The sequence below is a fragment of the Lampetra fluviatilis genome, chromosome 49 (assembly GCF_964198595.1).
Source record: "Lampetra fluviatilis chromosome 49, kcLamFluv1.1, whole genome shotgun sequence".
In the NCBI taxonomy this organism is placed as follows: Eukaryota; Metazoa; Chordata; class Hyperoartia; order Petromyzontiformes; family Petromyzontidae; genus Lampetra; species Lampetra fluviatilis.
This window is the reverse complement of record NC_136323.1, coordinates 8,534,813-8,549,253: the sequence shown is the minus strand read 5'-3', so window position 1 is coordinate 8,549,253 and position 14,441 is coordinate 8,534,813. Positions and strand designations below refer to the sequence as shown.

The 14,441-nt window shown below is 48.0% G+C and overlaps 1 protein-coding gene across 4 annotated transcripts in view; it reads left to right on the top strand.

Annotated features, from left to right (window-relative positions):
* Positions 1–3,929: 3,929 nt before the first annotated feature.
* LOC144948510 (mitochondrial adenyl nucleotide antiporter SLC25A25-like) overlaps positions 3,930–14,441 on the top strand; it is a 51,660-nt gene continuing 41,148 nt past the window's right edge. For all 4 annotated transcript variants that reach the window (XM_078878067.1, XM_078878064.1, XM_078878066.1 and 1 more), the window contains exon 1: positions 3,930–5,428. In XM_078878067.1, coding sequence (XP_078734193.1) covers positions 4,652–5,428 — 777 coding nt within the window. In that variant the 5' untranslated portion in view covers positions 3,930–4,651. The remainder of the gene's footprint in view (positions 5,429–14,441) is intronic.

Here is a 14,441-nt window from a genome sequence, read left to right as displayed (position 1 = left end):
TCTCAACCATCTACCATCATCCCATCAACCGATGTGTCCTGCCCAATCTCCCTTGCTTTCCTTAATAGTGCACGTTGGTCAATCCATCACCGGATTAAGACTTCCCCGTGACTTTTTGTCACGGGGCTTGTTTGCACAGGATTAATGTCTGCTGTTTGCGATCTTGACTGTCACCCGAGATTGTACCTGTTCACGTAAATATTATCAGTGTGTTTTTGGTTTGCATTTTGAACACAAGTATTGTGGCTAATGCACACATGATTCCTTGTAAAAAGGTTTCAGTTTGTTGCCAGAAAAAAGGGGAAAACCCCTATTATTCATGTAAATGCTCCATGAAATTATTCAGTGTCGAGACTTCCTTTCCATTCTTCAGTCGTTTGGTCTCACACAGCATATCCAAGGCCCTACTCGACCCCTCGGACATACAGTACTCTGGAATAAGTGTTGCTCCATTGGCTTCCCAGTGAGCGACTTTCCCATTGCTGATAGAGACTGATCTGATCATTCTGCCGTAACCTTCGAGATGCCCTTCCTGTCAACGCCAGATTTCTTACCGTACACTCAAGAGTTACTTCTGTATCGATTACTGAGGCCTTTGCCTTTCCCTGCCTCTCTGTGCCCAGCCTCCTCTCTGTTGAGGAGACTGATTTGTTTTATAATTTCCTGCTCTTTTGCAAATTTTAGATTACCTAGATTCTCTCAACACTCGACTGACGTTTGCCACGAAGCCTTTCCCATAGTATTCAGGACAGTATGGACAATGACAATAATGGTTCGTAAAATCTGAGCGTGTCTGGAGGAAGTCAGGTCTTACTATTCATCAACAGCTCTTTAAAATATCACTCAGCTACTACAAGCGAACTCTGTCCATCTTGCCAGCCTAATTTCCACTGGAACGTATACTCCTCATAAAATCACCACCATTCACTCTCAATTACTGCTAACACCAACGGTACCTCTCTCCCTCCCGAATTCCACCATCCATTTTTTAAGGGAACAGTGTTAGATGAGTTCTATGATTTCACTTTCGGAGCTCACCACATGATTACGTCGGAAAAACTTTACTAACGTGGCCCCATTTGTTTTAGATCTGTTCAAAGGGTCCCTCGAAACTGGTATAGTTCTCTAATTTTTCAAAGTGGCAGCAGTATCACCACTTTTGAAGAAACCTGGCTTCGACCTGGAACTCCCCAGCAATTTCCGTCCAATTTAAAATCTCCCATATTTTTTCTAGATTTGAAGCTTTCGTGACTGCAAGGATTCATACTCTTAGTTCTTTCGGTAAAGTCACGTAGGTAAAAAATTAAATTAAAATTAATAAAAATAAAACAACAAAATCACGACGTTTCGGAGGCAACACAAGTCTCCGTCATCAGGTGGGACCGTCACAGCCAGATTTGCTGCATTACTTGACGGTCCCACCTGATGACGGAGACTTGTGTTGCCTCCGAAACGTCGTGATTTTATTGTTTTATTTTTATTAATTTTAATTTCATTTTTTACCTACGTGACTTTACCGAACGAACTAAGAGTATCTCCCATATTTGTCCAACATACTTGAGCGTGCCATAGAGATACATCAACATTTGTGCATAAACACCTTTATCGATCCATTTCAGTCAGGTTTTAGACCTGGGTACAGCACCGAGACAGATCTGGTGATAGTCATCCGTGAGTTGTTAACATCTGCAGACAAAGATTCTGCTTGATCATAGCACACATTTCCATGCAATTTACTCGAGCAGTTGAAACTCGTGATCGGGGTCTCGTGCCCCCACCTTGCACACCTTGCAATTGTTCCACTCCAACCGACCAAACTGTGTGCGACACGTCACTATGGGCAGGTTTAAAACTTCTCATAGTCCGGTTGTATAGGGCATCATCCCTCATGGATCTGTTCTAACCCCACTTTAGTCAGTGTGTGTATATGGGCCGCGCTTGGAACGTTTCCCCAACACCAAGGGCTTGTCACTGTTGCTATGTGGGCGACACGTGGATCTATGTTCAACTGAGATCGGACTGCATGTCCTCGGCCTGCGCACTATCATCGCCGCTCTCGCTCATAAAATCTGAGAAGCGGCAGAAATGTTCTCCAACTTAACAGTGATGGAACTGAGATCCTTCTCATTGCCCCCCGCCCTTCCCCGCCGGTTGTCCAGGGTCGGCCTCCTTAATGTTGTAATCGACGGTTAGGAATGTTGCCTGACTTCACCACATTCCTTTTTTCGTCGATTTTAAGAGACTGGTTTACGTGCTCGTCATCTCCCGTCCTGGCTATTGCATTGCCAAGCTCTGCCATGTCCCGAGTACCCTCCTTATAAGATGACAGTCTGTCCACAATGTGACTGACAGTTTACTCACTCGCACTGCTCTTCCGGACCATACCTCCGATTAGCACGGTTGGCTACGTACGGTGTGAAAGAAGTTCAACATATATACATTTGTCACGCCCGTGCTCATGTCTCTGCATCTGCTACCAGTTCAAACCCGCGTTGAGTTTAAGATTCCCCTACTTGTGTTCAAGGATTTAAATGGGCTTCCCCCATCCCATACATCTGTGTGCTACTGGGGTTTTGTCTACACAGTACCCAGGATCTTGAATTCCCTGCCCTAGGAGGTCAGGAACTTGCAGCTGATGGAGATTTTTAAGTCCTAGTTGAAGACCCCCACCTGTTTAAAAAGGCTTCCTCTCTGTAGTTCTCCAGCTTATTTCTTTAGTCTTTCTCTCACCAGTTACTTCTCACTTCTTTTTTTCCATGTATATGCATGGCACTCTGAGATTCATGATTTAAGGGTGCCTTATACATCTAAATAATGTTTACTTGATGCTGGTCAGTGTGGGTTGGGGAAGGGGATACCTCGAACCTGTTCAGATCACTTGGCACCGGTGTTAGCCATGGACGGGAATCGAACTCAGGTTACGGGTTCATCGTGCCAAGTAAAACAGAAATGCGCCACAGTTCCACCCCAAAGGTTAATATGATGCCCCTAGTTTGCGATTATTATTTGATGAAGTTATATTTACAGTATTTTATAAAGGAAACATGCCACATGAGGCCTACCACTTCCTGCAAACGCTAGCTATCCATGATATATATTTTTGTCATACACCCACCTCCACCTAACACAACCAATTAGTTATCCATTGCTGCAACCATATTGGCCACACTGATCAGGCACTGCTGTACTGTATAGGGAAATATTTTCAATTGGGCAAGACTGTGGTTATACATTTGAAAACACAACGAGCCTTAATGATTGCTCGCGTTATTTTGGATAACGTTAAGCGTGTGTGTCTCCGTGTGGTTATCCGCTAAAGGTATTCGAAAGTCCTGCAAGCTAAAAGGTTCACCATCTGTGCCTTATATGAACAGCCAGTTGCCCGGTCGTAATGGGTGAAGCAGTGTGTTGGGCCTTCGTGGGTTAGTTATGCAATCCGACCACGAGTAAGATGAGGAAGAGAGGGGGCGGAAGGAACGTTGATGGTCGCTGGCTTTGTGTTCGTGGTTGGAGATGCGTTGCATCTGTGCGGTGGTTGTGTGGAGCGGTGAGCTACCAACCCCAGCTGCACACAAATTGCCATTCCCTTCCACGGCTAACATTAGTGACTGCGATCTGAACCGGCCCCCTGGACCACTCCATAGGTCGACCCAGCCTTGGTTGCGGTGTGTCTACACATGAGCACCCGCCGTGGTTCAGGCCACTCCACCTCACTTTGGGTTTTTGGTCCGCTCCCACCTGAACAGGTGCAACACTTTTGTCAAGTACTCCCAGCACTTGTCCCGGCGGTCTATGGAGGCTACCTTGCCGGGGATGGGACCTTTATCTTTAGTGTGTGGAGGGTGGGGGCTATTCTAAGCCCACGCCGCCCACAGCCGATATAAGCCGGGCTGCGTGTGCGGGTTAAGCCTCATTAAAGCTTCCGCTGTACCCCGACCGTGTGGTCTTTCTACGTCGTCGTCGTCGATATTAACACCGCGTTTGTATTGCTTTATCAGCATTGTATTGCTGCAGCTGCAGCTGATGATGATATAGCAGCAGCAGCAGCAGCGTTAGCGACAGCCGGGGTTTAAACAAAAAAACCCGATAGACATTTTTTTGAATCGAGCCGCGGCGATAGATAGCGATGGGCCATGTGTAAAAAAAACCCAAACCGTAACGCGGAAACACACAAACCCCGCCGACACTGTATGCGCTGTTACATTTCGCCGTTCGCGAGACGTGGCTATGGTTTGTTTGGTGTAGCGCTGCGCTTAACACGCGCGCACGCTCAGCGGGTGCTTTAAGCGCTGGTCACCGCGACACGCGTGTTGCTGCTGCTGCTGCCGCTGATGATGATGATGCGCGCTGCTGCTGCCGCCGCTGCGCGCTGCTGATGCATAATGCAGTAGTGGCACGCGATGCACGGTGAATAGCGAGCGACGCTTTGGCGTACGAAAGGGTGGAAATCTAACATCGGTGCGTGACGGGCATGGACCTCGGGGGTTTCTCAATCAGTTCCGAATGATCTCCGTTAGACTCACCATTGTATCACCACCCATAGACGTCTAAAAAAACCAGCGTTGCTCTCGGTATGCCTTAATTGGGGGGGGGGGAAGACAGAAGCCGACGCTCGCCCGCTAATTAAGCGATTCAAGAGACAAGTCGGAACATGGACGAGACGACGAACGTCTCAAAGGTTCGTGGAGATGCTGGTGGTGGCGGCGCTGATGGTGGTGGTGGAGTCGAACCCGGGGTCCCCTCTGCGTCTGGTGGGCCGAGTGAGCCCCCGTGCGGCCTCTCGCCAGGACACGCCCTGGCGAAACCAGCCCTGGCAGGTGGGTCGGGAGCTGACCAGCCAGCGGGGGGGCCTTCGGTCGACGTTCCGGGAGCCGACCCTCCTCCTCCAAGCGCACATTCGGCCAGCGTCTCGGACGGGGGCCTCTCAAGGGTAACCCCGTCGGCTGGTGTCCCCGTGCCCGACCGGGCGAGAGGACCGTCGGTGGACGACGTTTCGGACGGGGGCCTCTCAAGGGCCGGTGTCCCCGTGCCTGACCGGGCGAGAGGACCGTCGGTGGACGACGTTTCGGACGGGGGCCTCTCAAGGGCCGGTGTCCCCGTGCCCGACCGGGCGAGAGGACCCTCGGTGGACGACGTTTCGAGAGGGGGCCTTGCGGCAGAACATTCGGCCCGTGGCCAGGCGTCCGAGCTCCCGGGAGAACATCCGTGCGGTGTCCCAGGAGGAGGCCACCCGCCCCAAGGCTGGGCAGAGTCGTCCTCGCCAGAGGTGGGGGAGGTGGAGGAGGTGGACTCCGCCGGTGACATGGGGCGCTTCGCGAGGCTCTTTTCGCGTCTGGACGCGGACGGCAACGGGAAGGTGGACATCGACGAGCTCCGTGCCGGACTGCGGCTCGCTGGGTCGGGGCAGCTCATGGAGGGAGTTGACGAGGTGGGTGCGTTATGGGTCTCGGTGACGTTTTAAAGGTTCCTTGGTGGCCGAAGCATACGCGGCACCGTTATGAGCAGAGCCCCCTGCGGCTTGACATATGATAAGTGCGCGTGTCGGTTTAACACGGAGTGGAGGCTTTGGCGGCCAATATTGTTCACAATAAAGGTTTTTGGGGTTTAGATCGCGTAAGTGGAAATGTGTCGTAACCCTCCATCACCCGACACAGCCAATCAGATTTGTCACGTAAACAAAACGCGCCTATTAGTTACTACTTAAGCCCACCGATGTGTTGGAGAGTAAATCCACAACGTTTCTAATTTTGAGTTCGACGTTTCGCTTGTAATTACATCCGGCATCATCAGCTTACACTGACTCATTCGCCCTGCAGACCCAACATCCAGCATCAGTCGCATTTGTTCAAGCACCCACGTTCAGGACTGGTTTCGACGAAACGGGTCTCATCAGCAGTTAAATAAATGCAGCACGCGGTCCTTACCAGCTGTTCGTGGCCACGGCACTCGCATTTAAATGATGGGTCCGCTTATTCAAGGCAAAATAAAAGTAATCTTGCGTATCAACTCCAGTTGTTGTGGAGCTAATGGGTTCAATTCTCACAGCTGGGAAACCTGCGACCCGCGGGGGCGTATGAAGGCAGCGACTTCGGCTCATGGGCCGCTTGAGGTCTCCAACTTGGAAACTATATTTAACCGTCGCTGCCAGAATCGTGGCCTTACTTTTTTTTACTTATGTATGTTGAACTTCTTTCGCACCGTACGTAGCCAACCGTGCTATTCGGTGGTGCGGGGGAAGGACAACAAAACTATTGGTTTCTGTGTGAATTCTAGGTATCTCTGTATGAGTCTATGGTTCTCTGTGTGAGTATGTATGTATGTTTCACTTCTTTCGTACTGTACATAGCCACCCATGCTAATCGGTGGTGTGGGGGAAGGACAACAAACAAAACACTAAAAAGCAGTTGCAAAGAAATCCGTTTTCAATCTAGATGATTTAAAAGTGCATAACTCCTGTGGATTCCTAATATCGGAAGGAAGAGCGTTCCAGACGGTCGCAGGAGCGCGTCTGCAAGTGTGCGATGCGGCGACCGTCTTTGTTCTATGGTGAGCCACAAGCCTCTGTGAGGATGATTGGAGTCCGCGTGATGGTGGTTTATGTTTCTTGACGAGATCGCCGAGGTATCGTGGTTCATTTGTGGCAAGCACTTGTGTGTAATGAGTGCGTTTTTGTGTTAGGCCGAGGTTGGTGACTTGACACAGTATACCTTATGGTGCATATCTGATATTCTTCCCCGGCGAATGATCAAAGAGGTCTCCGGTATTATTACTATGTGGCCAGTGATGCTCTCTGTGCCCATGGTTTGAGAATGGTGGCCGCAAACGCACTGTGGGCTATTTAAAGCGTAGTAGATAGAAGCTGCACTAACCGGGTACAATGTTTTTTGACCTGGCATCTACACCGTGTTTCTAATTTTCTTGCGCTTAGTCACTTGTGTCACAACAGGGGCCTGTTCATACTAGATTGACACACGCACCTTGTTGTGTTTGCGTTGTTACTGGCTAACGCTAAGGTGTGTGCGAATGTGTGGCCTGCCAGATCATTTGAGAGTCCTACTCCGGACCTCCATAAGGCAAAGCGTCCTAACTCCTGGATTAAGTGATACCTGGCCAATCAAGAGGACTTTTAGTCAATGTGTCAGGACTCTGACCTCGCTAAAGTACCGTGAAATTATTAGCTGGTGTTTCAGGACTCAAAAATGCAAGAGGACATTTATTAATTAACTATACGTTGAGGATCTGTCTGTCTGTGGCCAAATCACCATACATTTTGTGCCATCTCATAAGCTGTGGGGCTAAGCCTGCTTCGTACTGTATTTGGATGGGAGAATACGTGGATTCTTATTCAGTGGCTGAATAATTGCTTATTTGGAAAGCAATAAAGGCTCGAAGGTGTTTTTTTCCCCTATTCAGTAATGTCAATACCATGGCGTGGCTTGCATGGAATTAAAGTTCCATTCCTGACCAAATTTTAATTATAAGTGTTGGTCAGAAAAAATGTTGAGAATTGGATATTCAAAGTACGTACTGTACCCCCAGGCTAACCCTGCTTTAATGTATTCATTGATATAGTTATTGCTGCATCCATGCAATTGTAGTGCTGTAGTTAATAATTGCAGATCTCGGTAGCTAAGCAGGTTTGAGCCTGGTTAGCGCTTGCATGGGTCACAGCCATATACCGTACTCACAGGTTATCATAGGGATTTTGGTTTTATATTTCAGGCATCAGAACAACCTATTGTACTGTACTTATCACATAACTAGGCCCTCTATCTTTAACCCGAACTGAACAGTGTGCTGAAGAATTGTCAAAGAACCCCTACAACACACCGACTATTTCTAACTATTTTTATTTTACCAGGTAAAGCTCACTGAGCTATGTGGCTCTTTTTTCAGAAACCGACCTGGCCACAAACGATAGCTCAATGAAGTGGCTTATCATGTGGACATTTATAGCAGCCAAATGCTCTAAACGCATGTTTCTAAATGTGGAGGGAAAAACTGGAGGACCCAGGTAAAAATCCACGCGACCATGGGGAGAACATGCAAACTCCAAATATACAGCAGGCGTCATGGTCAGGATCGAACCCACGACTTCCTGTATACTAGACGAGGTAGTTGCCATCTTGCCACAGCGGCTTTCCCACTTGAAGCGGGGAAGCCCTCATGCAACAGTGGATTGTGTAGTTAATGATTAGCACGCAAAAACGAGGTCCAATTGAATCCTAATGTCATGTGTGACTTTTTGAACTTTGAGTTTAGAAGGTTTTAACAGCCCCACTTAACGAAAAGATAGGATGGATGCATTGCTGTGAATAGATTGCTATTGCCGTCTTTAGATGTTGACCAGCGTGGTTAAAGTATGGCCAATTAACCCCCACAACCACATGGTATGCAGTGGATTAACAAAAGGGTTGTTTGTGTACATGTACCCTGAACCACAAAATACAGTACAGTAAATACCCATAGTTGGCAAATATCTTTTAATAAATCCACTGCGTGCATTGCATTTGATCTGGTAACCATGGATTTGTGTTTTTTTTTACTTGTGTCCCACAAGTCAGGCATCGCCTCGATCCATGTAGAAGCATTCATCAACAAATACAGTCATGGACTTTGGAATGTCGCCGGGCAGGCTGCTGTGGGCAGGAATTGAGACTGGGGTCTACGGCTGGATGGATGCCACGCAATTCCAGTCGGTCGGATTTAAGAGAAGTGTTTTTTATCACTTTGATCTCAGAGCAGCGTGTGCCGCTGAACGGGAGGTGATGGGTGGGGCTTGGTTGACTGGCATTGGCATACTCTGTCACATGCCGCGGGGCCTGGAATAGGGGTTTCCTGCCTTCGGGAGGCAGGATGTTGGCGCGCGCCATAATTTTTGAAGAGTCCTGAGTAATCAACAATAATGACGAACGAAATTGACAATTTGTCCAAACCCTACAGGATAGTGCGTCGATGGGCGACTATCATGCTTAAAACGGGTGTTATAGGCTGCTTCTGATATGTTACTTCAGTGCAGATAAATACATTGTTGTAACTGTACAGGATGGTCCAGAAGTCTTGTGACCCCCAATTAATTGACCCCGAACATGTTTTGACTTTGCATATTAATTTCTGTTTTAATTTTTTTGTCGAGAATTAAATGGGGGTCACAAGACATCTGGACCACCTTGTACTTCTGTGCCTTCTCATCTCTGATCCCCTCCCTTACCAAACTGCATTGACCAGCGTGGTGAAGTACTAATGTACATAATAGGGTAAACATTTTTGGGTTAGCTTGCATTAATATAAATGTGTCGTTAAACCCGCCACCACCTGACACAGCCAATTCGTCACGAGTGCAGCCCACTGGGTGTGTTGGAGAGTAAACCCACAACATTTATAACACACCAGTATGCTGAACTAGTAACGAATTGCCATGTTCTGTTTACGTGACAAACCTTACTAATTGTTTGTGTCGGGTGGTGGCGGGTTTAGCGACACATTTATATTCACATGATCTAACCCAACAAAAACTCCCTCTATTATGGATAATATTAGTCGCGTGTTAAACCTACTGCTGTACAGTCATATAACCCTCTGGCGGTGTGGGGAAGCCCGCGTCCACGCGTCCATCAGTAAATTGATAAGAGGGCCGTGCATGGACATCTTTTACTCCTGAAGCGCATTGAAATAGCCCTTTTGGTGTGTTTTTTGTCACCCAGGTACTATAATAATGTTGACATGCGCAGGCACGTGCCCTTGTGTGCCCTAACCAGATGTGGCTGCAGCCCTCGTCATGTCCATGTGGGTCTGCAGGCTCGCAGGAGGTTGCTGGGCCCTGCTCTGAATTTTAAGTCTGCTGCGGTTGTTGCTGCACTGTATTGTTTATGGCGCCGCGCCTGTGGACTCTTACCAATAGCCCCGCAAGCAAGAATCAATGCCGAACGATGCTGATAATCAATGTAGCTGTTCAAGAGGTATCGTGGAGACTTGGAGATAGCCACTCTTAAGACAAGTGTTCTTAGTGTAACTGAGACGTGGTAAGCGGAATACATATGGATAAGGAAACAAACACAAATCAATGACGTGATATTGATTGTTAAGGACAGTAAGCGGCCTTGGAGAGCAGAGCTACGGAAGAAATGATAATTATGGCCGTAGACGAGATTGGCGATGGAAAGGTATCCAAACGAGGGAATGTGCTTAAGTGAGTGACCCCTGCAGAGACTAAGCATTGAGCTCCGTTCACGTAGTGGGGAGGGAGGGCGCCAGAATGGCGAGATGTTAACTACCTCGCCCGGTATACAGGAGGTTGTGGGTTCAATCCCAACCCTGACACCTTGCATTCTCTTCCCATGGTCACGTGGATTTTTCTCCGTGTCCTCCGGTTTTCCCCTCCACATTTAGAATCATGCTTTTAGAGTATTTGGTTGCTATGCTATAAATTTGCACATGATAAGCCACTCCATTAAGCTATCATGTGGCCAGATTGCGTCTGAAAAATAGCTATATAGCTCAGTGGGCCTTACCTGATGAAAAAAAAATTTGTTTAGTAGTTTTAGGTTAGTTTATAAGTGCACGAGTGTGATAGAATGCGACAATACATGCCTGTGAGGGATGGTGACAGTGGTGGGAGGCCTTCATCGAGGAGTGAATAGATTATGGTTAAGTGGCTGCATCAAAGGAACTCTCAAAAGCTACCAATCTACATGCACAATCGCATCTCGTATGGTGGCGTACTGTGCGTTGGTCACTCTGAAGCTGTTTGGTTACATCCGGTTGCATTTCTCGTATTGAGAAATCTCTAACGGGCAGCCTGATTTCAAAGATGAAGGTGCTATTTATGAAAATAACCACACGCGTTTAAAGTGCGGAAATATGCCACGGTTACATACATCTGAGCTGTTTGAATGAAAAGCTCCCAATACTCTGGCCCTTCAGGCGACAGAGTGCTTTGTCAAAATCTACGAAGCATGTTGAAGTCTGCTGCTGCTGCCTTTGGCCTTTGAGGATTGACATAAAGATGGAATTTCCGTGACACTAAAACAGATGAGAGTAGTATAATGCATGCAGAGAGGTGCTTTCTAGACGGAAAAATGTGCAATTGTTACCATTGCATCAGTCCTCCCACCGTGTCACGTGACCTGGTATTGGTTGCATAACTCCCACAGCCCTGTTTGAGACCACCAAATTGTAAAAAATTGTGGCCGTATAATTTAAGGCAGCAACTATATAGTATGTATAGTTGTTATGTATAACAACGATATACCAGTTCTGTCCTTGTTAGGAATCATAATCGCAGTGTGGCCATAATTGTCGACCGCTGCTGCTTCTGCCTTGTGCTGCTTTATAGGGAAAACGTCCTTGCCGATAATCAGGATAGAGTTTGGCACTGCCTCGGGGCAACACTTCAACCACTTTGAATACTTTCTGCAGATTATGAGACAACTATCGGTCCGAAAATAACTTCTTTGTAATTTGTTGCTGCTGCTGAAACTCCTTAGAAGTTTCAGTTTTCAGTTTCATTTATTTGGTATAGCCATGTGAGCCATTCGGCTCTTGAATCGGATGCAACCGCAACAAACAAAAAACAAAAACATGAACAAGAAAACATCTTAAAGTGACTATGCGCAAACAGAAAAATCCAGGAAAAAACTGCAAAATCTTCCAGAAAAAAAGCACCGTACACCAACGCTGTGCAAAAATCCCATTGGGATGCAAGTCAATAGAAAACACCTCTTCAACTGTAATCGTCAGCTCACAGTGCACCAGTAAAACAATGAATGAATGAATACACCCATCAGCTGTTTGCACACCACTCTGAACTCTTTAAGTTGTGTGTTATAGCTTGGCTCGCCTACCAGTTTGTAAAAATAAAAACCGCAACTTGACTTTTCCTCTTAATTGCTTTCGTTTCTAAGCAGCTTCTCCATGTGGATAAAATTTGGGAGTGTTACTCTATAGCCAGAACAACAAGCACTTCGTTTGAATACATGTGTTTTGGATACATGGCCTTGTTTACTGATGCTTGAAGGTTAGGTGTGGTATGTGTGCATGTTTGTGCACATTGCACTTAGAATGATGATCATTTACAGCCTAAACCCACTGCTGGTTGAAGGCTGACCCATGCCATGTCAGTCAAGGAGAATGTTTGACCATACTTCACCATGCTGGTCAATGGGGGTTGGTGAGTGGGGTGGGGGGACTAAGGACTGGTCCAGACATCTCTCGCCACTGATGTTGGTCATGGCCGGCTTCATAGTGCAGCACGCTAACCACTACGCCACCGCTTATACATACCGTACAAGTGTGTCATGGGATGTACTCGTGAAACTAATCCATTTCACTTCTACTTGATGTACGTACACCTAGCCTGGCACAAGCATGATGCTCCCACTTAGTGGCATATGGCAGCCGCGTGCGTATATGACCCGTGTATTGCATTTTAAAACACTGTGATGTGTTCCCTTGCTTGTGTGCGACATTTGCTCTTGTCAGTATATGGGACGTGTCTGTACGGCAGAGTATTCTCGTGTGCCTGTTTCATTTTGTCTTTGTGTATGGGGAGCGGTGGTGTAGCAGTCGGCGCGCCGCGCTACGAACCCGGCGACCCCGGTTCGATTCCTGCTCACGGTCAACACCAGTGACGATTATTTGAACCGGCCCTGGGCCTCCCCGAGGTAAACTCAGCCTCAAATGAATACCTGGTGCGATGTGTAACATCGCCACTGCAGGTTCTGGCCACCCACCCTCTCGTGTACCGGGCCGATTTTCATAGGTGCTCGCTAACAGCCCTTGCCCCAACAGTCTGTTAAGGCAATGTTTGTCTTTGTGTGTGTATGTGTAGGGGTGTTACGGAGGGGCTGTATACATAGGATCACACGGGAAACAAACACAGTGGGCGGGGCTTCGTGAGTGCACGGGGAGGTGCTCTCAACGACGTCCGCACAGGGCAGCCTGGGGGGCTGGCCCCACCCCTCAGCGGGGGGTTTTGGTATAAAAGGGGATGAGCCGGAGAGCTCGGTGTAAAATGTTAAAGCTAAACCAGTGAAGACCGAAGATCGTCTAGCTAGAGCCCTGGACTCCCCTGGGTCGCCGCCCTTGTCAGGGCCGCGCAGGACCGAGCCAGCGGCGTGGTCCCGAGAACCAGAGCTAGTGCTCTGGGACTCCGGGTACCGTAGCCCGACTTACCAGTGTCGGGCCAGACAGCCTCCCCTAGCCCGTTAGTGGAGGACTAGGAGGTAGGTCAGAGATAGCTAGCAGTGTATTCCCAGCTAGCCGGGTGAGGGGGCCGATACCCCCTCCAGTGTTGTATGTCCGCGGTCGTGACAACTTGTGCGGAATAAATACGTGTGCCTCAACCCCGGCGTCCAAGAGTTATCAACGATATTACATATGTATGCCAGCTGGTGGGCTGTTACACCTCGTGTGTCTGTTGTACACGCGAGCAGCGTGTGTTGAACTTGAGCACGGATATGACGGACTTGCAAATCACCGGGAATGCGGCCGATCTTGTCAGATCTCGAAAGCCAAGCAGGTTTGAGCTTGGATTGTACTTGGCTGGGTCACCACCGCGGGCAATGGACAAGCAGAGTGGGCGTTGCGAGCAGCAGAGGGCGGTGCAGCAATAATCCCGTTCTTTTCCCACTTTGACCAAAGCAAATTGACCAGCGTAGTGAAGTATGGTCAGATATCTTTCAGTATGGTCAGATATCTTTCAGTATGGTCAGATATCTTTTAAAGCCCCCCCCCCACCCAAGGTGTTGGGAGGACCCTCATCCAGCAGTGGAATGACAACATCGTGCTGTACGTGCAGTGGACCCACCGCCAGCGCTGAGACTCACTGCCCTGTACACGCATATATCAACTTAAGGGGGGCACAGTTCACACGAGTGGGCATGAGGCCCGATGACAGGCAATGATGCTGCTGCTACATCACGCGTGAGATGTCCGTACGAGCGATTGGGCTATTTAATCAGAATCACAATCGGATTATTTGTTTATGCTGGAGGAATCTGATGAGCTATGAAGCTATTTTTCAGAGATGTCCAGTAGGCGCGGGTAACAACGTTACAACAACACACAAGCACGATCGGAGTTCAAAGTATAGTAAAAGGTAAGCAAATAATAATAAAACTAATCTTTTATTTGACCAGGTAAAGCCCACTGAGCTATTAGCTTATTTTTCAGAAGTGACCTGACCACAAATGATAGCTCAACGAAGTGGCTAATCGCGTGGAAAACTTATCGAGCCAAATACTCTAAACGCACGTTTCTAAATGTGGAGGGAAGAACCGGAGGGCCGGAGAAAAATCCACGCGACTACGGGAAGAGAGAGACACGCAAACTCCAAATACACAGCAGGCGTCAGGGTTGGGATCGAACTCACGACCTCCTATATACCAGGCGAGGTAGTTAACATCTCACCATGGGGAAGAGAGACACACAAACTCCAAATA